General features: G+C 41.3%; 1 protein-coding gene across 2 annotated transcripts; it reads left to right on the forward strand.

The window, feature by feature from the left end:
- The first annotated feature begins 257 nt into the window (after positions 1-257).
- LOC129811073 (mitofusin-1-like) lies at positions 258-26,016 on the forward strand. Of its 2 annotated transcripts, none has more exons than XM_055862223.1 (18): positions 258-457; positions 1,300-1,436; positions 1,572-1,707; positions 4,284-4,446; positions 5,347-5,471; positions 6,482-6,590; positions 9,973-10,080; positions 12,134-12,287; positions 15,500-15,567; positions 17,046-17,167; positions 17,471-17,597; positions 17,832-17,936; positions 18,195-18,297; positions 18,888-19,123; positions 20,717-20,884; positions 21,229-21,425; positions 24,469-24,603; positions 25,104-26,016. In XM_055862223.1, exons 2-18 carry the CDS (start codon positions 1,316-1,318, stop codon positions 25,171-25,173), a joined length of 2,247 nt encoding a protein of 748 aa, XP_055718198.1. In that variant the 5' UTR covers positions 258-457; positions 1,300-1,315; the 3' UTR covers positions 25,174-26,016. The 2 variants fall into 2 exon arrangements, with proteins under 2 accessions (XP_055718198.1, XP_055718199.1); XM_055862224.1 differs by having other exon boundaries at positions 1,305-1,436.
- Positions 26,017-26,385: the final 369 nt, after the last annotated feature.

The raw sequence follows: 26,385 nt of genomic DNA on the forward strand, positions 1-26,385 counted from the left end.
GAGGAAAACCGAATTTAGCCTTTAACGTCGTTACAACGATATTCCTTCTTAATTGCTCAATAAAAATGTTTTATTGTATAACTATGGGAACTCCCCACCTTCTGTGAAAAAAAATTGGGCTCGTTGTCAGTCCTCTTGGACAGGTTTTTCGGTCATTGGGCTAGAAATGTTTTTCCGACCTGGCAACCCTGGAAGAGGGTACACTAAGGGGTTGTCAATTTTTTTTGTTGCCATTGATTGGATTACTCATTGTCACACATGAACGCGTTGATCTGTAGCCCCGCCCCTTTGCCCTGGCTGCTAAGAGCTGCTGCTGTCTGATACAGAAATTACAGATGAACGGTTAGCTAGCGACCTTAGTAACTTTACCAAATATTGACTATTTATTGTCGGCAAGAGGATTTACCCCTGTCTGTGGTATGAAAAGGTAACTTTGGTCATCTCACCTGAAGTTGTGGTAAGGGAAATTCAATGGACTAACATAATTATACATGAAATAGCTAGCTACGTTACAGTAGACACCTGACACGAGACCATGCCATGACACGCGTTACAAAACAGATTAATTTTAATAATACACGAAGTTGCTAGTTAGCTAGTAATGTGATATAACAAATAACAGTTTATGTAAAGAAATGTCACTCTTGGGTAGTTTGCTTCCGCTAATTACTTGCTAGCTAGTTAGCTAACGGTGCAACTAGCTAGTATACAGTAGCTAACTAACGTTAGCTAGCCAGTTTCAGCTACAGATGTTTGTTGACATGTGTCATACAATATCTGTCTTGCCGGTGTACGATTAACTTACTCGTGCTTTTACTAACTGGTAGTGTTGTCTACTGATGAGATGTTTTGTAGCCAACCACAGTGTTTAAAAAAAAAATTGCTAGCCAGACAAGTACAGTAGCTAGCCAACTGTTTCATACTTCAGTCTATAGCTTTCATAACACAACAATAGTTGCACGTTTTTTTGGGAAGCAACCACGTTTTCTCCACGTACATGTAATGAATAGTCACATGTATACGACTCATGAATGTTGACATTTTAATTATTATAGCTATTTTGAAGTTGTGTTGTAGTCTACATTTAACTTAGCAAGCTGTGTGTTCCTGGGGAAAGTAATGATAATATGCTCTTTCTAGCATTTGTCCTGGTTAAGGCACATACTCGGGACACTAGGGCTATTGAATATGTCAAGTAACAGACATGTCTGTATTGTATAACTCCATATGAGGTGCCATTTGATAGTGCACAAAGTATGACAAACATTCCACCTTTGTAATTTGCATGCTTTCTCCAAGATCAGAAAGCTGAAGCATGGATTCAGCTCAGGGGAACTTCTCTCCACTCAAACGCTTTGTAGTGGCCAAAAAGAAGATCAGTGATGTGTTTGAGCAACTGCTGGAGTATGTGAAGGAATGCTCAGCGTTTGTAGAAAGTAAGTGTGTATAGTAAATCAGGTATGTTGGCAACATTTGAATTCCAAAGTAGGCTAATTAATACATATGAAAGTGCTTTTTCTTATGTCTTGAGAACACTGTTCTCTTCTCACTTTTCCTTGTGTGATTGTCAGAAACGTGTCAGAATGAAGCCTTGGAGAACATTGCAAGTCGTGACCAACAGGAGCAGATTCAGGCATATGCTGGCAAACTGCAAACTATCAAAGATGTGCTGGCACGCAGACACATGAAGGTGGCCTTCTTTGGCAGGTAAATAAGTGTAGTCGGATGCATTTTGATTTCTCCAACGTTTTGCATGTGCTTAGTTTGAGTTTAGTGTACACAGCAGGGGTGTGAACATTTTAAACAAAGTTGGGATCCTTAACTTTAAGTAAAAAACTGTAACCAAATTTTGGTTTGTTTGTTTTATTCCCCACTTAATTAAAATCACAATTCAGTTATCACAAAATATATTATTTTCCGTGTTATAGCCGATAGGATATAAAGGCTTGGGGAAGTTGTGTAATTCAAATAAAACCAGAGAGGAAGAGGCCAACTTAAGGCTACTTGGTGAATTTGCAAGGCGTGCAAGACAAGCCATTGTGAGATGCAGATTACCAAAATATATGAGTACGTTTCTGCCTTCTTCTGCCTCTCTCCCTCTTGCTGGCCTGTCTGCTAATGATGCAAGTGTGTGTTCAGTCTTTGGTCTGTTGTGTGTAGAATATCCTAGCCTATTTATGGCACCGATGTCTTCGGGCCAGTCTTGTGAGCACAGGATAGCCTACTTCGTTTTTGCCTCATAAAATGACAGTAGGCTACTGGTAGACTGTATCAATTACGCTTTTCAGACATAATCTAATGTGGCCGCTTGAAAGTGCCTCGGAAACAGTGTGTTTGTCTGTCTGTTAAGGTAGGCCACACTACAGTTTGTTAAATGCGGACACGAAACCTCTGGTGATATTAACAGACATTTTACTTATCTGTAAAGGAATGTCGCTTCTGAAGCAGGACTAAAGTCCATCAATAGGCAACCAGAACTGTCAATGAAATAATTGTAAGCTGCTGCGCGCAGACCACTACCTCCCAAAAAAGTACTTTTAAACTTTGTTAAATACTGTGATTTACCAAAACATTTAGTAGAAATAAAACACATCTAGCTACAATACCATAAAAAAACAACACAGCAGCACATCAGTCAGCAATGTTTATTGTTGTCATGAAAAAAATGACTTTACGCTGGAGCAGAATTCTACTGTCTGAAAATGTACAGGCCTGATGCAGCACTTTTTAAAATTGTCTGAAAAGTTATCAATTGTCGCAATCAACATGTTCCTGTAGCTACGTTCTATGTCTGTAAAGGGTTGTGGTAGATATAACTTAATTGCCCTGCCTTAGCGGTCATACATACGTAATCAGACCATTATTTCGCATTGTAAATTGACGCAGATTTTTTTTCTGGCCATTTTAAATTTGAAGCAAAATGATCCATTTGTCAAATCCGTAGTACACAGCTTAGAGACTAGAAAATAAATATGGGTAGATAACAGACAGCCGCAGTTAAGCAGAGATCAATGCATCATGACATAGAGTTCTGCTTTTATTAATCAGTTAAGATACAGAGCACTGTATTGTACTGTAGTAGATGCTTATTTCCCACGCTTTCAGCATTGCTAATTGAGGATAATGAAGAAAATGTGGCGTGCGACCCAGTTTCCTTTTTATTGCTGGTTTATTGAAGCACACTTTGGGCACGGCCGGCCCGCTCATTAGGCAGGATTTGGAGGCAGATTGACGAGGGCGGCATTTTCTGAGCTAAACTGACTAAGACGTACCTCCAACAACACATAAAACCTCACAATTCTGCACAACAACCACAACAATTTTTCAGCTAGTGGCAAAGCGCTTTTTAGGTGAGCGCTCTGATAAGCAGTGCCCACTTTGTCAAAGGCAGGGGCACAAAATATTTTGCTTGTCCATTCCCAGCGTGCCTCTCCAGGGTGCTGTTGGAGAGACGCATCTCTGCAGCACTCCACCAACGTTCAGTCAAAAATGATCTAACATAAATCATGTAGCAGATATAGGAAAGAGTATGTGGCCTTTTCTGTAGCATACAGGCTGGAGATAAAATGTGTGACAATGTAATGACACGGACACTTTTTACATCATGCAGGTTTCTCCGATCAAATAGTCTAACCTAAATGGCGCTCAATCAACAACAACAAAAATGAGCTGTCATGTTAACAATGGAGGCAGAATGGCAAGGACCGGCACTGACTTTAGGGATGGGTGGTATCCAGATTTTCATACCGGGGTATACGGTATTTTATTTTTTACGGTATTGAAGTCATACCGTCTGTATTTCGAAATGCCCCGATATACGGTATAAATGGTATATCGCCCAAGCCTAGCACACCTGCATTGAAACTGCTCCGCTCCCTCAGGCTTTTATCTTACAAAACCAAACCTATTTTTGAAAAGTCTCAACCTTTGTGGTAATCTACCACTCTGTATACATACAAACTAGATATTTGACAAGATTCATCATGACATAATTGCCTATTCATAATCCAGTAAATCACATCGGGCCAACATTTCTGTAATAATGAATTCAAATCAAATCTTATTTGTCACATGCGCCGAATACAACAGGTGTGGTAATCTTCACCTTACAGTGAAATGCTTACTTACAAGCCCTTAACCAACAAAGCAGTTTTAAGAAAAATACCTAATAAAATAATAATAATAAAAGTAACCAATCATTTGATTAGACATTTTTTGAGATTGTATGTATGAGGTAAAAGAAAGGTACTTAGACTTCCTCTTACATGATCTTCTGTGCCTAGGACGAGTAATGGGAAGAGTACAGTGGTCAATGCCATGCTGCGGGACCGGGTGCTGCCCAGTGGCATGGGTCACACCACCAACTGCTTCCTGAGTGTGGAGGGCACGGACGCGGACCACGCCTACCTCAAGACCGAGGGCTCAGAGGAGGAGAAGAGCATCAAGGTAAGTTCACTGGAGATGTGGATATACTGGCTTAGGCCTAGATGCATGGAAGATTAGGCTAGCCCTTATTACCACTCCTATTCTAGGCAATACATCCTCAGTGAGGTTGGAATTGGGCTACCTGATTGAGTTACTTGAAGATGATTAACTCGTTTTACCACTCAGTGTACCCTCAGTCACGTTTTGATTTCTGACTAAGCAATTAATCATTAAACAACTTTAGTCTAGATAAGGCTATTGCAATCAGGACAAGCACAGGTAAACATTAAATAAACATTAAATAATGGATATTTATAAAAGTTTCGAGTGGTAGTGCACACTTGGAAGTCGTAACTTTCTACTCCATTGGGAAAATGTAAAAAAACGATGGATTTCAACACCCTAACAAAAGCCTGCATTTACACAGGACAAATATAGGTAGAAGGAAGGCATTAAAGAATGGACATCATGCTTGAACCCCTGTATGGAAGATATCCATAATACAGAGATCTAAGCTAGAGCTACCCTCAGCCTCAACCTATTATCCATGATATAACCCACTGTTTATTGGAAAATGCTGTAGAGACCATTAGAATCATTGTAAGAAAAAAATCAGCAGATACTTTTCCTCCAGTTGATTGTAAACACTCAAACACATGAATTGTTTTCACATCTGCATCCGGGGGACCAGATCATTAGCGTTATCAAACAGTATTTTTTTTAAAGGAAAGAGATGCCTCACCTTCACGTGCAGTATGTTTAAAAAAAAATGTAATAGCACCTCTACTCTGGTTGTTTGAGGAATACAAAAATCTATATGTGATTCTGCCATTATACATTACATACATATTGTCAGGCAAGCAAAGTTAGAGATTGATTGAAATCCAGTAAATGATACTGTGACGACTTCTCTCGTTCTAGACTGTGAACCAGCTGGGTCACGCTCTGCACATGGACGAGAGTCTGGACGCAGGCTGCCTGGTCCGAGTATTTTGGCCCAAGACCAAGTGTGCCCTGCTCAGAGACGATCTGGTTCTCGTAGACAGGTACGGCAACGGAATGCTGCCAATGACGCCACTTGACCTCCATTTACACCGCTGGTCCTAAGCCTAGGGCCCTATAAAATCCGCGGTGTGGAGAACACGGACGGAATCACAGAGACCAGATATTAAAATGGAATTCAACAATATTCTAAAATGTATTGAACCTAGTAGGGTATAAACTAGATGTATTTAAAAATGCAGGCTGTGCTTACCTGGCAAAATGATATCATGATTATTTGCATCGATCCAGTAGTTATTTGTTTTGCAAACTACCATCACCTTTGCTACAAAAACACAGCTAAATGTAATTTGTATTGGTGCCACTTGTTAAAGCCACTTCAATCAGTGTAGATAGGTTAAAGGAGGATTTTTAAGCCTTGAGACAATTGTGACGGATTGTCTAAGTGTGCCTTTTAGAGGGTGAGTGGGCAAGACAAAATATTGAAGTGTCTTTGAACAGGGTATGGTAGTAGGTTTGTGTCAACTGCAACGCTGCTGGGTTCTTCACGCTCAACAGTTTCCTGATGGTCCACCACCAAAATGACATCCAGCCTACTTGACACAACTGTGGGACGCATTGGAGTCAACATGGGCCAGTATCCCTGTGGAATGCTTTCGACACCTTGTAGTGTCCATACCTCGATGAATTGAGGCTGTTTTGAGGGCAAAAATGGGGCTGTGCAACTCAATATTAAGGTGTTCCTAATTTTTGGTATATTCAGTGTATACAGGGTTAGTGCCAATATCATATTTATAATGTGCAGGGATACTGGAGTGGTAGGGGTAGGCGTGAATCTGTTTTGCTTTCCTGTGTCCCTGTATATGAGGATTGCAATTGTAGCTATGCCATACGGTATGATCTGAACTATTGCTAAATAGCCTTACTACACTAGCCGTCAACCATCAGTGTCCCATGGGAAGGATTGGCCATCAATAAGCAGAGGTTGACTAAACTGTATTACTAGGAGAAGTTATGACCTTGACCTTCTAACCCTATCCTCCATCTTCTTTAGCCCCGGGACAGATGTCACTACGCAGCTGGACAGTTGGATCGACAATTTCTGCCTGGACGCCGATGTCTTCGTGCTGGTGGCGAACTCAGAATCAACCCTCATGAACACGGTACGAGTGCTCACAAGCTGACCCTCCAGGTGGGATCTTGACAGAGCTGACCAATCACAAATTTTATTTGTCACATGCGCCGAATACAACAGGTGTAGAACTTACAGTGAAATGCTTACTTACAAGCCCTTAACCAACAATGTAGTTTTAAGAGTGTTAAAGTATTTACTAAATAAACTGAAGTGAACAATAAATGAAAAAAATAAGATAATAGAAAATAACAAATAATTAAAGAGCAACAATAAAATATCAATAGCGAGACTATATAAAGGGGGTACCGGTACAGTGTCGATGTGCGGGGGCACAGGTTAGTCGAGGTAATTGAGGTAATATGTACATGTAGGTAGAGGTAAAGTGATTATGCTTGGCTGTGTGCTTAGGGTCGTTGTCCTGTTGGAAGGTGAACCTTCACACCAGTCTGAGGTCCTGACCGCTCTGGAGCAGGTTTTCATTAAGGATCTCTCTGTACTTTGCTCCGTTCATCTTTCTCTCGATCCTGACTAGTCTCCCAGTCCCTGCCGCTGAAAAACATCCCCACAGCATGATGCTGCCACCACCATGCTTCACCATCAGTGGTGGAAAAAGTACCCAATTGTCATATTTGAGTAAAAGTAAAGATACTTAAGTAGAAAATGACTCAAGTAAAATACTACTTGAGAAAAAGTCGAAAAGTATATGGTTTTAAATATACTTAAGTATCAAAAGTAAATGTAATTGCTAAAATATACTTAAGTATCAAAGTAAAAGTATATAAATAATTTCACATTTCTTATATTAAGCAAACCATACGGCAGAATTTTCTTGTTTTTGTAATTTACTGATATCCATGGGCACACTCCAACACTCAGACATAATTTACAAACAAAGTGTTTGGGTTTAGTGAGTCCACCAGATCAGAGGCAGTAGGGATGACCAGGAATGTTCTCTTGATAAACATGTGAATTTGAACATTTTCCTGTCCTGCTAAGCATTCAAAATGAGTACTGAGTAATGAGTACTTCTGGGTGTAAGGGATGTGTATGGAATAAAAAGTATATTATTTATTTTAGAAATGTAGCGGAGTAAAAGTAAAATGTCAAAAATATAAATAGTAAAGTACAGATACCCCAACAAACGACTTAAGTGGTACTTTAAAGTATTTTTACTGAAGTACTTTACACATTTGTTCACCGTAGAGATGGTGCCAGGTTTCCTCCAGACATGACGCTTGTCATTCAGGCCAAAGTGTTCAATCTTAGTTTCATCAGACCAGAGATTCCTTGTTTCTCATGGTCTGAGTCCTTAAGGTGCCTTTTGTCAAACTCCAAGTGGGCTGTCATGTGCCTTTTTACTGAGGAGTGGCTTCTGTTTGGCCACTCTACCATAAAGGCCTGATTGGTGAAGTGCTGCAGAGATGGTTGTCCTTCTGGAAGGTTCTTCCATCTCCACAGAGGAGCTCTGTCAGAGTGATTATCGGTTCTTGGTCACCTCCCTGACCAAGGCCCTTCTCCCCCGATTGCTCAGTTTGGCCGGGCGGCCAGCTCTTGGGAGAGTCTTGGTGGTTCCAAACTTCTTCCATTTTAGAATGATGGAGGCCACTGTGTTCTTGGGGACATTCAATGCTGCAGATTTTTTTTAATGATTATCCCCAGATCTGTGCCTCGACATAATCCTGTCTCGAAGCTCTTCAGACAATTCCTTTGACCTCATGGCTTGGTTTTTGCTCTGACATGCACTGTCAACTGTGGAACCTTATATAGATAGGAGCGTGCCTTTCCAAATCATGTCCAATCAATTGAATTTACCACAAATGCACTCTATTCAAGTTGTAGAAACATCTCAAAGATGATCAATGGAAACAGCTTAATTTCGAGTCTCATAGCAAAAGGTCTGAATAATTGTGTAAATAAGGTAATTATTTTTATTTTTAATACATTTGCAAGAATTTCTAAACACCTGTTTTTGCTTTGCCATTATGGGGTATTGTGTGTAGATTGATGAGTAAAACATGTGATTTAATACATTTTAGAATAAGGCTGTAACGTAACAAAATGTGGAATCAATCGAGCGGTCTTAATACTTTCCTAATGCACTCTGTGTTCTATGACGCAACAAATTAGCAAAATTGTTCTTCGAAACAACTAGAAGGAATTGTCAACATATTTCAACAATCTTTACAAGAAAATCTGTGCATATTAAGCAGCTTGTACCCAATTGTCATATTGGAATGATGCCTCTTTAATCTAAGGGCATTTCATCTGAACTGAGTGTGAGAATTGGAATGTGAATTGACACACTAAAGGAAGTGTTTTCTTGTGAGGAAGGAGAGGTTGTTTTCTTTCCAACGCTTGTTATAGTCTAGGATAGGGCCGGCTCCATTTTGGTCCAGCACTCAGGACCAGCTCTGTTTGTCTGCTGAGGCATTCAGAGAATGTCAGGGCACATAGTCAATCACTGAGCTCGCTCGTTATCTGTGCCAAATCACTATTTGACTAAGCACCCTAGGATACCCCGCCTCTGTTTAATTAAATCATAGAACCCCATATATTTGAAGTACTCTATATAGTAGATTAGATAAGCATTATTTGACTGATAATACTTTGCTCTTGGACAAACACAATGTCTTATTCAACTTGTTCTAGCTAAGTTTAGTTTTTGAATGAAACTCAACTGTTTGATAAACAACGGACAATAAGTCTTTCAATGAATGGAGCCCTTCTCTATCGAATTAGCCAATGACCTATCTTTGTGACACTTGACAAAAGCCCTTGACACATCTCCTTCCCGTATAGACTGACTGACTGACTGAGTGAGTGGTGTGTGTGTGTATACTGCACGTTCCCTATTGTATTGGAGTGTTTATGTATGTGGGTCAACTACACACACAGACTGTATGTACACAGTACATTGGGACACCTTATCTCTGAATTGTGGCTAAAGGTTAAACACGTGCCGCAGTCTGGTGTAGTCGGTAAAGTTTTAGACTCCGGACGACTCATGCGTCCTTGGCAACCGGGTTTCGAGCCTCACCTCGGCCAACTGTCTGTGCCCTTCCTGTCTGTGCCCTTCCTGTCTGTGCCCTTCCTGTCTGTGCCCTTCCTGTCTGTGCCCTTCCTGTCTGTGCCCTTCCTGTCTGTGCCCTTCCTGTCTGTGCCCTTCCTGTCTGTGCCCTTCCTGTCTGTGCCCTTCCTGTCTGTGCCCTTCCTGTCTGTGCCTCCTCCTCCAATATCTATCCACCGATTTCTCTTCCAACTGTCCTGTCAAATGAAATCCATAAAATTCTCCTTATAATATATATATATTAAAAAAAATAAAGGTTAACACAGCACTTTGATATTAAATTGGCTGTTTCTTTGTTGGTGCACTAACTATTTCTGACCATGCATTTTTGTGTGTCCTCCAGGAGAAGCATTTCTTCCACAAGGTGAACGAGAAACTCTCCAAACCTAACATCTTCATCCTCAACAACCGCTGGGATGCCTCGGCCAACGAGCCTGAGTACATGGAAGATGTGAGTGTCTTACCAACAATTAACAGGGCATTAATACATTTTTTGAAAGTTCAGAAGAGAAGAATTAGCCACTGGTGCTGAAATAGGGTTGAGCAGTATCAAGATTTTCATTCCTTTTATTCTATTCCTGTACCGTACCTGGGCATATGGTATTACCGGCAGTACAGACAAGGGGATGCTATGAAAAAAAAAATACATACAGTTGAAGTCAGAAGTTTACATACACTTAAGTTGGAGTCATTTAAACTTATTTTTCAACCACTCCACAAATTTCGTGTTAATAACAAACTATAATTTTGGCAAGTCGGTTAAGACATCTATTTTGTGCATGACAAGTCATTTTTCCAACAATTGTTTACAGACAGATTATTTCACTTATAATTCACTGTATCACAATTCCAGTGGGTCAGAAGTTTACATACACTAAGTTGACTGTGCCTTTAAACAGCTTGGAAAATTCCAGAAACTGATGTCATGGCTTTAGAGGCTTCTGATGGGCTTATTGCCATCATTTGAGTCAATTGGAGGTGTACATGTGGATGTATTTCAAGGCTTACCTTCAAACTCAGTGACTCTTTGCTTGACATCATGGGAAAATCAAAAGAAATCAGCCAAGACCTCAGAAAACATTTGTAGACCTCCACAAGTCTGGTTCATCCTTGGGAGCAATTTCCAATCGCCTGAAGACGTTCATCTGTACAAACAAAAGTACGCAAGTATAAACACCATGGGACTACGCAGCCATCATACCGCTCAGGAAGGAGACGCGTTCTGTCTCCTAGAGATGAATATACTTTGGTGCGAGAAGTGCAAATCAATCCCAGAACAACAGCAAAGGACCTTGTGAAGATGCTGGAGGAAACAGGTACAAAAGTATCTATATCCACAGTAAAACGAGTCCTATATAGACACAACCTGAAAGGCCGCTCAGCAAGGAAGAAGCCACTGCTCCAAAACCGCCATAAAAAAGCCAGACTACAGTTTGCAACTGCACATGGGCACAAAGATCATACTTTTTGGAGAAATGTCCTCTGGTCTGATAGAGCTGTTTGGCCCTAAAGACCATCGTTATGTTTGGAGGAAAAAGGGGGATGCTTACAAGCCGAAGAACACCATCCAAACCGTGAAGCATGGGGGTGGCAGCATCATGTTGTTGGGATGCTTTGCTGCAGGAGGGACTGGTGCACTTCACAAAATAGATGGCATCATGAGGGGGGGGAATTATGTGGATATATTGAAGCAACATCTCAAGACATCAGTCAGGAAGTTAAAGCTTGGTCGCAAATGGGTCTTCCAAATGGACAATGACCCCAAGCATACTTCCAAAGTTGTGGCAAAACGGCTTAAGGACAACAAAGTCAAGGTATTGGAGTGGTCATCACAATGCCCTGAGCTCAGTCCTATAGAAAATTTGTGGGCAGAACTGACAAAGCATGTGCGAGCAAGGAGGCCTACAAACCTGACTCCGTTACACCAGCTCTGTCAGGAGGAATGGGCCAAAATTCACCCAACTTATTGTGGGAAGCTTGTGGAAGGCTACCCGAAATGTTTGACCCAAGTTAAACATTTATAGGCAATGCTACCAAATAGTAATTGAGTGTATGTAAACTTCTGACTGTGAAAGAAATAAAAGCTGAAATAAATAATTCTAGCTACTATTATTCTGACATTTCACATTCATAACATAAAGTGGTGATCCTAACTGACCTAAGACAGGGAATTTTTACTAGGATTAAATGTCAGGAATTGTGAAAAGCTGAGTTTAAATGTATTTAGCCAAGGTGTGTGTAAACTTCTGACTTCAACTGTATATTTGATATTGTTTTATCTATAAAGGATAACTTTTTTAATGTTTCATTATTTTTATGAAATTCACTGAGGACGAGGTCCTCCCCTTCCTCCTCTGAGGATCCTCCACTGCCATATATGGCATATACAGTCTACCACTCAAGCCTAGAGCTGAAGTGCAAATTACGTTTATCTCCCCATCAGAGTTTTTGTTAGTGCTATGAGCTTTGTTGTAGTAGTGATGCAGTAAAGTTTCCCCCTACAGGTGCGGAAGCAGCACACTGACCGCTGTGTCAACTTCCTGGTGGAGGAGCTGAAGGTAATGGACCGGGAGCAGGCGCCCAACCGCATCTTTTTTGTGTCGGCCAAAGAGGTGCTCAACTCCCGCATGCAGCGAGCTCAGGGTATGCCAGAGTCCGGTAAGCCCAGCGGCGGTCAAACCAGGAGGCTGTGGGCGTGTTGATGGGTGGGTAGGTGTGTGTTTTGGTGTCCGCAGTGGTCAAACCAGGTGTGTATTGTTGTTGGTAGGTAGTAAGGATGTCACAAATAGTTATTTCTTCATGATTAAACGGCCATTTTTGGGGAGTTTTCTGGTAAAACAATACGAAAAAATATCATTAAATTCCATGTGAATTCACAATGCAGCTGTGCTGCTGCCAGCACCGGTTTTGGCCTCACGCTGCATCTCTTTTCGATGGTGAAGCATTGCACCTGTAACTACCGTTACTGTACCTCAACTCCACCGCACAACGTTTGCATTTCCTTCTCATTTTACTTCTCAAATTGTTGCCATACAGGACTTTGCTGCTGTCGCTCGCCTTTTTCCAACGATGACGTAGTGGTGGAGAGTCGACTCCAAAATAATTGATTCCTCGTTTCCTTACATGTCGACTCCCATTTCTGAGTGTCAAGATTTGATTCCTACCGGAATCGACTCCTAAGATGATGTATTTTTATAACGGAGGAGACTGATTAGTTGCCATACTTCCGAAAACACAAACACTTGCATCTTTCAGTGCGCTAGTGAGGGATGGAGAGAGAGGGGAGGGGCACAGTATAGGCAGGTCGGCCACCAGGCAGAACTGTGCACTAGGCCTATCTATTTCCAGTCAAAAGCTGTATCTCGCAATGCTGTATCTCACAATTTGTTGGCTTGCAATGTCTCACAACTTGAGTAAAACAGGGCCTATCATCAACAAATAGGCAAGATGCAACACTTCACGGTCACACACAGTATCTGCTCATGTGTACGAGTTTGATTCACGCTGTTCTCAGCGTGGTAGCCAGGTCTTAGTTGTTGCGGAAATTGACACACTATGCCGTTTACTTTCTGCGTCTACTTCATGTCACTGAATCTACCTTTAAATTACTCAACTTTCCCCAGGCCTTTTACAGTTAGTTAGGCTATAACACAGAAAATATGTTTTGTGATAACTACACTGTGATTCAAATTTTGTGGGGGGGGAAATTGTTAATATTTTTGTTAATGTTAAGGATCCCAATTTCATTTAAACGTTTAAGCGTTCACACCCCTTAAGTAGTTCAGTAGGTAGTGTCGTGGAAATTCAGTGCTGAGAAAGATTTGGTAATTTCTTCAAACAAGCATCTGTAATTAATATCGATTAATTATTGCAATAATGAGTCTGGTCTTAACCCTACCCGTGCTTAGTTTCCCAGATGCAAAGATGATTTAGAGACAATGAGGAATTGTTCTAACTCCTCCTGGCTATCTCTATCTCGGTTACACCCACCACATCTTGCCTATGTAATGCAGTCTTCAACTCATTTGTCAGCTCAGGCCATCTCCAGTGACCATACGCCCAGATTAGCTGCAGGGAACTAGAGTGGAGCCCATGAAAACACAGAATTAAGCAGAACTGTCCTATTTGTTAAGTATTAATTGCTGGGTTTGGGGTTGTGTTAGTGGCTGTATTAGTGACAGATGGGTGTGTGGCAGGCTCACTCAGGTCAAAGGTTGTGTCCTGTCCACACTGTGTGTGCAGAATGCCTTATAGGCCTCCCCAAATGAGATCCTCAGTGTACCATCTAAACAAAACATCCCCAGCCAAGTTAGAAAACAATCAAACTGAAACTTCCCTATCAACTCTGGCTAACACCACCTACATGGGATCAAGCCACTTATGCAATCCATTGGCTCACATGCTACCAAATGACCTTTCGCTTGAGTGTTATGGGGAATGTGGTCTTGTGAGCTCTGCTTTTAGCCTGGCATCTTCTCTCCATCTGGTTCTACTTTATCCACATCCTTTCTAGGTTAAAGGGATGTTTCACTTTTTGCAAGTTTTATCTTATTTTCAACGTACATACCTGTTGCCGTTTCATCCAAATTGTGTCAGTTGGTTTAGTTAGTAGATTCTCATGGCCAGGGTTGGGTAGTAATGGATTGTGTAATCTGATGGGGGGGAAATGAAGTATCTTGAATCATGCATTTCTGCTTGGACATACAGTATTTCTTGAATCACACCATTTCAGTACACTTTGAATGAAGCACATTGAATCGGTTTATGGGGGGGAAATTGTTAATATTCATTAAACTACAAAAATAAAATGCCTGACCCCACAACAAGATTTTGGTGCAACCAAATCATAGGCTTGTGCCACCAACTGAAAATGTAGGAGAAAGTTAGTATGGCGGCTGTGTGTGCTCTTATGTAAATTGTAGTATGCTTCCACACTAGTCCCCAAATTGGAAATAGTCATGTTACTAAATTAAATAATTAGTTGTTTCACATGTGTATGCCTGGGTGTTAGAGGTTAAAGTAATCCAAAAGTATGTTACTTATTTTTCAGAAATCCAAAGGATTATGTTACTGATTACTTTATTTTTCATGTAACTGTTACTAGTAGCAGATTACATTTTTCAAGTAATCCATCCAACCCTGCTAATGGCGTATAATTTTTTGAAAGTGTAGCAATGCTAGTGGAAATGGATTGCATCAGTTAGTGATGTGTTCAAAAGCATGGGGAGAGTGCCACTCGTCAGAGCTCTTTCCTCATACCTTTGAATTAGGGTGATCACAATTTGTCATGCAATCATGCAATCGAACAATTGTTTCCTGCATTTTATCAACAAATTAAAGCACCACTAATTTACAGAAAAGGTCAATTGGTCCCATATTTCAGTCAGTCTTCCCATTCATTTGATAAGAAATGACATTCCAATCTCCCTTTTGCAGTAAAGTTGAGTTTATGACAATATATAAGGAAGTGGCGGTATTGGTGATGTTTAACACTTCTCCAATCGGTGTTGAGATCTGATATTCTGCGCAACGCAAGACGAAATGTAGACCAATAACATTTTTCAAATGCTTTCGGGCTAAATTCCAGCTAAACATGGAGAGGACAGTTACCTACTTACAAAAAACGTGTGCTTTAACGAAGAGCTATGAAAGTAAGTAAATGGACCGAAAGATATAAGGTATTTTAAATGTGGTCACCCTACTTTGAATTCAATGCTAACTGATACATCAAAAGTGATCTGTCCTTTTTAAATGATTTAACTTTTTGTAGGAGTTTGTAGCCAAAATGGCAGTGTGCTACACTCCGTTATAGAGAGACAACGCTGCTGTGATGTGGTGGTCTTTGTTTGACAGTGTGCCGCTTTTCTCAGGTGGAGCTTTAGCAGAAGGCTTCCACGAGAGGCTCAAGGAGTTCCAGAGTTTCGAGAGGATATTTGAGGCAAGTTCTAGTGTCTGTTTGTGTGTGACAACGTCTAGCGCCTCTCGTTCTCAGCCTCGAACACGGAGATTGTTTAATGATTAAATACAACGTCTCCAACTCATCTGAAATGTATATGAAAACCCCACAGTATGAAGTAATTAATAAAAAATAAAAAAATGGCGGAACTACATTTTTTTTTTTTCAAAATGAAGCACTTTCCAAGGAATCAAGGTGGAAGTGAAATCAGTGTGTAGTCCAATCCAACCAAACACCATGGCTCCTCCTCAGTCAAACTCTCGCACTCTGAATTCTCCGGCCTGGCTTTTGCCAGTGTGACACTGGACTTAGTTTTGGAGCGATCTGGGAGGATGGCCAGAACTGGCACTTATCACATTTATCTTCTAGTGATGAGGGGGAAAAAATGATAGTTACATGTTTTCAGCACTTTTATTTCACTGACTGATCAAAACTCATTTTCTCACGCTCTTCCGTCTCGCTGCAGCAGACATATAGTGAGCAATGTTTGGACCATCAATTGCAATAAAATCACAGTATCGAGTGGAAATGCATATCGAATCGCAATACATATCATATCGGCACCGACGTATCGTAAGGTCCCTGGAAATTCCCAGCCCCTGTTATCTTCCTCCTAAAGTGACAGAGATTTTCCAGGGGCACCTGCTCAAGCACAATGGTAGCTGCTGTTGCTCGTGGATGTGTGCATGAGGGTGTGCGTAGAGAAATGGTATAGAAAAGATTTGCAAGAGAGAATATTCCGTAGTTATGCTGCCTCATACCGTTGACCTCTTTATTGGGTCGGACACCTAATGGAAAAACTGTTGAATAGAATGTTAACTAGATTCTGTCCCATGCCACTACAGATGTGAGTGATGAACCATTCTAATCACTCTATCTCTATGATCCTGTGCGGCGAGAAACACCTCTAGTCTCGACCTCCAGCTCATCTCCGAACTACTAGTCTCTCTCCACCAATCACGAGTCGCCAAGCCCGCGCCTCAGAACCCCTGCGTAGGCCAATCAATGTGCACATTGCCATCGATCTGCGTCTTCATTGCTGAAGTCTAGATTTGCTTAGGCGAGGATCATCCGTTTCTTTCAGTTACATTTTCATTCTGTTCACCCTGTCTCATGTTTGATTCTGTTCTGTGGCCTGCATTTCGTGTTTTCTGAGGCGTTTTATGTTTTTAAATAGTCATCTTTTCTTAGAATTGTTGTTTCTTGTGTTGACTTTTGTTCCTATGATTTTTCTATTGCTTCATTAACACGTTACTGTGAACCTAGAACCAAGGGGCTGTGGGTCTCTAGATACAGAGCTGTTGAAGGCACACGCCATTTTTTTCACGTTCTTCAATTGCTTCAGCAGTTGTCTATCTTGTCCCCTTTCGTCCCACCACCACTGTGTGCGTCACCACCCTGTGTGTGTGTTTCGCAGCCCCCATTCACAGTAACGTGTGTGCTACTATATGGCCTCGCAGGAGTGTATCTCGCAGTCAGCAGTGAAAACAAAGTTTGAGCAGCACACTATAAGGGCCAAGCAGATCACTGAAACGGTCAAAGCCATCATGGATGCCATCAACATCGAGGCGGCAGAGAAGAGGTGGGTGTCCCCCGTTCCATCCGCTCACATCACTCTGTTCTTTCGGGATGATCTTCTGTTTAATCGTTGCCAAATGTTCCTGTAGCACTTTTACTTGACCCTTCTATGTGGTGTTTGTACGTAAACGTTAACATTTTATTACAATTCAATATTTTTATCCAATGAATATTACGATACTTTGGTATCTGTTGTAATAGTAGTATGCTAGTATGGACATTGGATCGCAATCCGTGTACTTCCTGATCGAAGCACTGACTTCCTACTTCCTGTGTCTCACCTTACCACTTCCTGTCTGCCGTATAGAGTGGCCTCATTGGAGGACCGTGAATACCAGATGGATCGTCTGGAGTTTGTGAAGAACCAGCTCAGCCTGCTCATAGAGGACATCAAGATGAAGATCAAGGCCATTACAGAAGAGGTGGAGAGCAAGGTAAATCATGCTATTCTGATAACATTAATTTTTACAATATGTTTGCGAAATATGCCCATCCTAAGCCTCTTAACAGTGCAGGGAAGCACAACTCAGTCCCTCCAGGGTCATACTGCCAACTACAATTTCTGGATTTATTACAGCCGTAACTCTCAATCCATTCCAAGGGTTACCACAAGTGGTGCACATTTTTTTTTTTTTTTCCCCAGGCACTAATACAACCGTTTTCTCTAGGTGTCCAGCGCCATGGGCGAAGAGATCTGTCGTCTCAACGTGCTAATTGAGGAGTTCCACTCGGACTTCCAACCTTCGCCCCACGTCCTCAAGCTCTACAAATCAGTGAGTATGATTTTCGTTACACCAAAGACTGCCACGTCGGACACAGATCTGCTTTCTATGGCAGCTTCTCCTTGAAATTGAAGCTTTGTCGCTAATGTAACACACTGAGCATTTAGGTTAGGAGCGTCAGGACTCTAATACATAGTAGTAGTGACCTCTCTTCTATGCACTCTATTTCTGTGACCGTTCCATGACCATTCCTTGACTGTTCCATCTCTGACCATGTCCTGCGGTTGCCCACCCTCACCCTGTGTACAGGATCTACTGAGCCATATTGAAGAGGGCATGGGCAAAAACCTGGCCTTCCGCTGCTCCAATGCCGTCAACGCCTCCGTGCAGTCCTCCCAGAGAGACATGATCGGTAGGTAGTTGGTGCAGCACGTAACACCACCCCATAAAACAGGCTGTGTTTAGGCTAGCCCTGGTCATGATTAGCCTGGTCCCACATCTATTAATGCTGTCTTGCCAACTCCTATGGTCAAGAGTTGACATGACAACACAAACAGATCTGGGTTCAGGTTTGGTCATGACACAGGCTCATAGGCTCACGATCCCGTGTGTGTGTGACCAGGCAACCAGTCATAAAGCAGATTGACGAAGATCTAATGGACCTCTATGAAATTACTTTTGAGGGAGTAAACCAACAAGATTTTTCCATATTGCTCACTTCTCACCCATTTATTCCCCTCAGATCATTGTGTGTTTAGAGACTGTCATGGAAAGGAAGGCCCTGTTTTAAATCCAACCTTCTTTTATGTAATCTAACACAATTGGGTAGGGGGCCTATTCAGAGGGTTCTACATAGCTTCCACTGATCCAGTTCTGTCAGATCTCTGAGGACTGCAAGGAACAAGGGAAGCAGGAAGTATTTGGATCAGAAGTCATCTAGACGATTTCAGTGAAGTCACCTGACTTGTCTGTGTTTCCTTCCTTGTTTCTCCCCACCACCAGAGAGTCTGCAGCCTCTGCTGCCCCCTGCTGTTCAGAGCCAGATACAAATGCTTGTGCCAAGCCGCAAATTTGACCTGAGCTACAACCTGAACTGCGCCACGCTCTGCTCAGACTTCCAGGAGAACATTGAGTTCCAGTTCTCAATGGGCTGGACGGCACTGGTCAACCGCTTCCTGGGGCCTACCAATGCAAAGCGGGCCCTCATGCTGGTCGACAGGAACTTCCAAGTAACGCAGGTAAGACAGCTACAGGGTGAAGTTTCCCCAACTTACAGATCTAGGATCAGCTTTCCCTCCCACAGTCCTAACCTTAACCATTAGTGGGGGAAAATGTAAAAATGTCCCAGGGTCTAGGGGCAACTTCTCGTTATTCCAGTAAGATACGAAGGTGAGAAATTATGGGGATAGATACTTTGGTAAAAGGTGTGTATGTGGGCACCCCTTGAAATTAGTGGATTTGGCTATTTCAGCCACACCCGTTTCTGACCGGTGTATAAAGTCGAGCACACACCATACAATCTCCACAGACAAATATTGGCAGTAGAATGGCCTTACTGAAGAGCTCAGTGACTTTCAACGTATCACCGTCATAGGATGCCACCTTTCCAACAAGTTAGTTTGTCAAATATCTATCCTGCTATTACTGCCCCGGTCAATTGTAAGTGCTGTTATTGTGAAGTGGAAACGTCTAGGAGCAACAATGGCTCAGCCACGAAGTGGTAGGCCACACAAGCTCACAGAACGGGACAGTCAAGTGCTGAAGTGGGTAGCAAATAAAAATAGTCTGTCCTCGGTTGCAACACTTACTACCGAGTTCCAAACTGCCCCTGGAAGCTATGTCAGCACAAAAACTGTTTGTCAGGAGCTTCATGAAATGGGTTTCCATGGCCGAGCATAACCCTAAGATAACCATGCGCAATGCCAAGCGTCGACTGGTGTGGTGTAAAGCTTGCGGCCATTGGACTCTGGTGCAGGAAACTGGAGTAAGGAATCACGCTTCACCATCTGGCAGTCCGACGGACTAATCTGGGTTTGGCGGATGCCAGGAGAACTTTACTTGCCCCAATGCATAGTGCCAACTGTAAAGTTTGGTGGAGGTGGAATAATGGTCTTGGGCTGTTTTTCATGGTTCGGGCCAGGCCCCTTAGTTCCAGTGAAGGGAAATCTTAATGATACAGCATCCGATGACTTTTTAGATGATTCTGTGCCTCCAACTTTGTGGCAAAAGTTTGGGGAAGGCTCTTTCCTGTTTAAGCATGACAATGCTCCTGTGCACAAAGCAAGGTGCGTACAGAAATGGATTGTTGATCGGTGTGGAAGAACTTGACTGGCCTGCACAGAGCCCTGACCTCAACCCCATCGAAAACCTTTGGGATGAATTGGAACGCCAGACTGCGAGCAAGGCCTAATCGCCCAACATGAGTGCTCGACCTCAGCCAAGACAATGCAGGAGTGGCTTCAGGACAAGTCTCTGAATGTCCTTGAATGGCCCAGCTAAAGCCCGGACTTGAACCTGATCGAACATCTCTGGAGAGACTTGAAATAATTGCGCAGCAACGCTCCACATCCAACCAGGCAGAGTTTGAGAGGATCTGCAGAGAAGAATGGGAGAAAGTCCCCAAATACAAGTGTGCCAAACTTGTAGTGTCATACCCAAGAAGACTCGGCTGTAATCGCTGCCAAAGGTGCTTCAACAAAGTACTGAGTAAAGGGTCTGAATACTTATGTAAATATGATATTTACGTTTTTTTAAATTATTAATACATTTTCTAAAATGTCGAAAATGTCTACTTTGTCATTACTGTGTCCCTCCTTCCTGTCCTGTTAAAGATGACACGCTCCCTGTCCACCACGCCCTCCAGTGGCCCCTCCAGCGTGGCGGTAGCACATCACCAGGACGCAGCGCTCTCCCAGGAGGAGCTGATGATGTCCATGGCCACTAACCTGGCCTCCCTCACCTCCCGCACCTCCATGACTGTGGTCATCGTTGGAGGAGTGGTGCGTAATAGTACTCCCACCTAATCTAGCAACCCATTTGTCATTATAATGGGATTTACAGTACGGACCAGGCTCTATACATGCATCCATACATCTCAATCCATCTTAAATTAAGTGGCAAATAAATGACTTATCGAGACTATTTGATTTATAGTCTAGATATATTTAGCACACACTAAAATATTTTTCTACGAGAGTCCTGGTAAATTGTATATGTACGGATCTATACAGATGTGTAACCAACAAGAACAGATGTAGCTGATTAATATGGGTGCTGCTTCCCATACAGAGTTACACTACAAAAAAAATGAAACCCACCTCTCTCTTACCCGTGTGTGTGCTAGGTGTGCCGGACGGTGGGCTGGCGGCTCATAGCCCTGTCGGCCTCCATGTACGGCCTGCTCTACCTGTGGGAGAAGCTCACGTGGACCACCAAGGCCAAGGAGCATGCGCTCAAGCGCCAGTTTGTGGACTACGCCACAGAGAAACTACAACTCATCGTCAGCTTCACCAGTGCCAACTGCAGCCACCAGGTCCAGCAGTAAGTACAGGCTGTATTCTGTATAAATGCCATTTCTGGGAATAAGGAAAAGCTTAAAGGGGGAAGTTCACTATAAAATCTAGGTTTGTTTTCTATTTTAAACCAGTTTTGAGTTATCGAAAGTGGCTGACAATCAGAATTTCCATGTTATCAGATCCTTTTTGTGTGCATTAGGACAGGAGTTTTAAAACTGGGGTCAGTTACTGCAGGTGGTCCGCCAATTTATATTATTAACAAAAAGCATATACAGTACCAGTCCAAAGTTTGGACACACCTACTCATTCCAGGGTTTTTCTTTTTTGTAACTATTTTCTACATTGTAGAATAATAGTGAGACATCAAAACTATGAAATAACACATATGGAATCATGTAGTCACCAAAAAAAGTGTTAAATAAATCAAAATATATTTTATATTTGAGACTCTTCAAAGTAGCCACCCTTTGCCTTGATGACATGTTTGCACACTCTTGGCATTCTCTCTTGGAAGTATTTGGACATTTTATGTGAAAAAAAGTTTTTCATGACTTGCGTAACTGCAACAGAATACCATCGTGAATACTATTTTTATGTCTCTGCGTCCAGTATGAAGGAAGTTAGAACTAGCGTTAGCACAATGACTGTTCATCCGACTCTGGGGAAGTAGATAAATGGCTTCACTGCCAAAATCTCAAACTCCATTTTAATATGGAGGAAATTAGTCATTGGAGCTATTTACAGCTAAACTGTGTAGAATTGCTGGGAATTTGCTTCAAAGGTGCAAAATATTCTCTCAGTTGAATGAAACAATTTGTAGAATTCCTGAAAAATGTGTTTACAACAGCAACATTTCTTCTACGGTGCCAAGATACATTTCTAAGTTTACACTTCCTCTTCCAATGAACTCTAGGGAGGTCAAAATAATGACACTGTCTACCAAATCGATTCATTTTAAAACGTTGATTAGCCTACTTTTACTTGCCATTATCATTCACCTAATGATAAGAGATGACGTTTGTATTTATTTTGTTAACATTAGATGGGTCGCCGGTTTGCCTGCATTAGGACACATCTTCAGGCCTCAATCCCAGTACAGTAACTAATGTTTGAACTGTTTCTTAACCTTTACTTAACACCCATCCCGGATCCGGGAGCATCCTCATCAGTAAAAGCTGACTAGCATAGCCTAGCATAGCGCCACAAGTAAATAATAGCATATAAATATCATGAAATCACAAGTCCAATACAGCAAATGAAAGATAAACATCTTGTGAATCCAGCCATCATTTCCGATTTTTAAAAATATTTTACAGCGAAAACACAATAGCCAAAGACTCAACCGCATATTTTCACCATGTTTCTACTGCATAGGTAGCACCAACAAAACCGACCAAATATAGATATAATTAGTCACTAACCAAGAAACAACTTCATCAGATGACAGTCTTATAACATGTTATACAATAAATGTATGTTTTGTTCGAAAATGTGAATATCTGAGGTATAAATCATAGTTTTACATTGCAGCTACCATCAAAAATATCACCAAAGCAGCCAAAATAATTACAGAGAGCAACGTGAAATACCTAAATACTCATAAAACATTTGTGAAAAATACATGGTGTACAGCAAATGAAAGATAAACATCTTGTGAATCCAGCCAATATTTCCGATAAAAAAAAAAAAAAAGTGTTTTACAGCGAAAACACAATATAGCATTATATTAGCTTACCACAATAGCCAAAAACACAACCGTATTTATTCACCGCAAAACCCACAAAATATATAAAATTAATCCCTAACCTTGACCAACTTCATCAGATGACAGTCTTATAACATCAGGTTATATAATACACTTGTGTTTTGTTCGAAAATGTGCATATTTAGAGCTGCAAACCGTGGTTATACATTGTGAATATGTAGCATCGATTCACCAGAATGTCCGGAGCTATTTTGGACACTCACCTAATCTGACCAAAGAACTCATCATAAACTTTACATAAAAATACTTGTTGTATGGCAAATGAAAGATACACTGGTTCTTAATGCAACCGCCGTGTTAGATTTTTAAAAATAACTTTACCATAAAACAGCTTGCGTTATTGCGAGACAGCGCCCGCCAAAACGGCAGAGAATAGGAATAACATTTTCCACAGAAATACGAAATAACATCATAAATTGTTCTTACTTTTGTTGAGCTTCCATCAGAATCTTGTACAAGGAGTTCTAGGTCGAGGATAAATCGTTGTTTGGTTTTAGAATGTCCTTTTCTCCTGTCGAATTCGTGCCACAATGCTAGCCAATGTTGATGACGTTCCCTCGACGCAAAGAACGGAAAACTCCAAAAGTCCCAATAAACGTTGAATAAACTGATGAAACTCGGTTGAAAAAAACCTACTTTGATGTTTTTCTAATATGTATCAAATAAAAACAGAGCCGGAGAAATTAGCCGTGTATACCGAACGCTTATCATAAGACAATATGGAGGTGCTTCCCGCGCCTAGGTAGAGAAAGGAAATTCTGGACACGTCATTCCAAGAGCTCTTGTTCGACCTCAGATCAAGCTAGACACCCCATTCCACCTTCCACTGCCCGTTGACATCTAGTGGAAGGCGTATGAAGTGCATGCATATCGATAAATATTAGGCAATTGAATAGGCAGGCCCTGAAACAGAGCCTCGTTTTCAGATTTTTCACTTCCTGTCTGGAAGTTTGCTGCAAAATGAGTTCTGTTTTACTCACAGATATAATTCAAACCGTTTTAGAAACTTGAGTGTTTTCTATCCAATAGTAATAATAATAAGCATATTGTACGATCTAGAATAGAGTACGAGGCAGTTTAATTTGGGCACGATTTTTTCCAAAGTGAAAACAGCGCCCCCCTATTGACAAGAAGTTTTAACACTCTTGCTTTATGAACCGATTCACCACTGATGTATTAAGTGCAAAATCTGCTGAAAGCCAAATCTATGCACCTCTGCTACCTTTACGTCCCTCCCGTTCCCCTCTTTTCTGTGAAGTGGTGAATAAATAAGTGATAGAGCGCTTTGACCTTTGTTGCCCAGGGAGATGGCCACGACCTTTGCGAGGTTGTGTCAGCAGGTGGACCTGACACAGAGGGAGCTGGAGGGAGAGATCAGCCGACTGACCGCTAAGGTCCAGACTCTGGAGACCGTCCAGAGCCACTCCAAGACCCTCCGGTCAGTCTAGCTACCTCCAATGTCCAGTGTTACCCCATACCTTTTCCCCTTACATAGCTCTATTGCCCCCCCCCCCTTAAAACATTTACATCCCCAATGCATTTGATTTAACATTTTGGTGCTTTGGTAGTCTTTGTCTTTCCTAGAAAAATATATTGTCACATTTTGGCATTTATTCACCATTGGCATATTTTCAACCTAACTTCCGTTTCCCCTGAAAAAGAGAAGTGGGAACTCTGTTTGTGCGTCTTTATAAGCCTGCTCCGATAGGTTACTTCACTATTGGTTGTATTGAGGGTTCAAGGTCAGAGATATGCCCTTTGAACTGAATGTGTGTAGTTTATTTTGTTTCACTTGAGGTGAACAGTATTCACTTGTCAGTAAACCTCAACATGGTTCATTTGGATAGGCATTTTCACCTCATTATAATTGGTTGTACATCATTAGTGTGCCAATAGATGTTGGTCTATGTGTAAACATCTTTTTCTATATATTTTCAGGCACAAAGCCACAGAGTTTGAGAGGCAATTGGAGACTTTTACAGACCAGTATCTGAATCCCCATAAATGATGGACTGGGTTTCTCGCTCTGGCTCTACTGGCTCCCCTAGCGACTCAGTCCTAGCAAATGTCATTGACTCTCCCCCCCCCGGACATCCCCTCTCCACTCAGAGAAAATAGGTCCACCCTCGACAATATTGCTCCCGGGATTCCCCCACCTCCGAACAGATGTTTCTCCAAGAGATTTGTTGAAGTGTGTCCAGTCTTCCACACACTTTAGAAAATGACTTTTCAGAGAACAAACTGCCTGTTTAGTTCAACAAACCAAACTGCCTGTAACACAAATACAAACTGTGTGATTCAGTCGTGTGAATACAGTTCCGAAGGTCAGGACATAAAAACTCGGTTGGCATGAGATTGAAGGTTGGGTGCTGTAGCCTGTACATTGACACTACTGCTCTTATAACTGTGAATATGCCTTTCATTAACTCCTGAAGTAATTGTGTGTGTGTGTAGGTAGACAAATGTAGGCATGTGATTTTCATTCAGATCTGAATTTGTTCTGGTTTACCCCATTGTAAAAAATAAAAAATAAAAAAAAAAAAAATTTTTTTTTATTAAAATAGAATTGTGTGTGTGTGTGTGTTTTTTGTGAAGGACCTACATAAACTCAGAGGAAATCCATTTGACTTCAGAAAAAAACGATCAAAATTACTAATGTCCGGCTGATAGTGTTTTGATAAATAGAAGCATTGCGTAACTTCATCTGCCGTTTCAACTAATTTGACATGTCATGAGAATACATTTGAATAATCTCCACTTTGTAAAAACGTTTTTTCCTTTCATGATGAATTTGAATTGAAATACATCCTGATTTATCTGAATCTATTAAAATAATATTCTATGTCATTGATTCTGTTTTTTTTTTTTGAACGGGTAGCGTTTGCTGTAGAATCTCTAATGGAAACAACATTAAACTGAAGACTTGTATTCTTAGAAGTGGAAAGAGGATTTAACAACTGCCCTCAAAAATAAGCTTTTACTGAATGGTAGATGGTCAGCATTCAAGCAACTATGTTTGAAAAGTAATTTGTTAACCTCAAAAATTTTTTTTTTTTTACATAATAGGCTTCAACACAGAAACCCTTGGTTAAAGCTTTTTTTATTGGTTACAATATCAACTCATGGCAACATATCAGTATCACCAAGCCACTGTACAAATACACAAAAAGAATTGGTGTGAAAAAGACTATAAAAAATTATTCCATAACAAGTGATTATA

Source organism: Salvelinus fontinalis, chromosome 14, assembly GCF_029448725.1.
Source record: "Salvelinus fontinalis isolate EN_2023a chromosome 14, ASM2944872v1, whole genome shotgun sequence".
NCBI lineage: Eukaryota > Metazoa > Chordata > Actinopteri > Salmoniformes > Salmonidae > Salvelinus > Salvelinus fontinalis.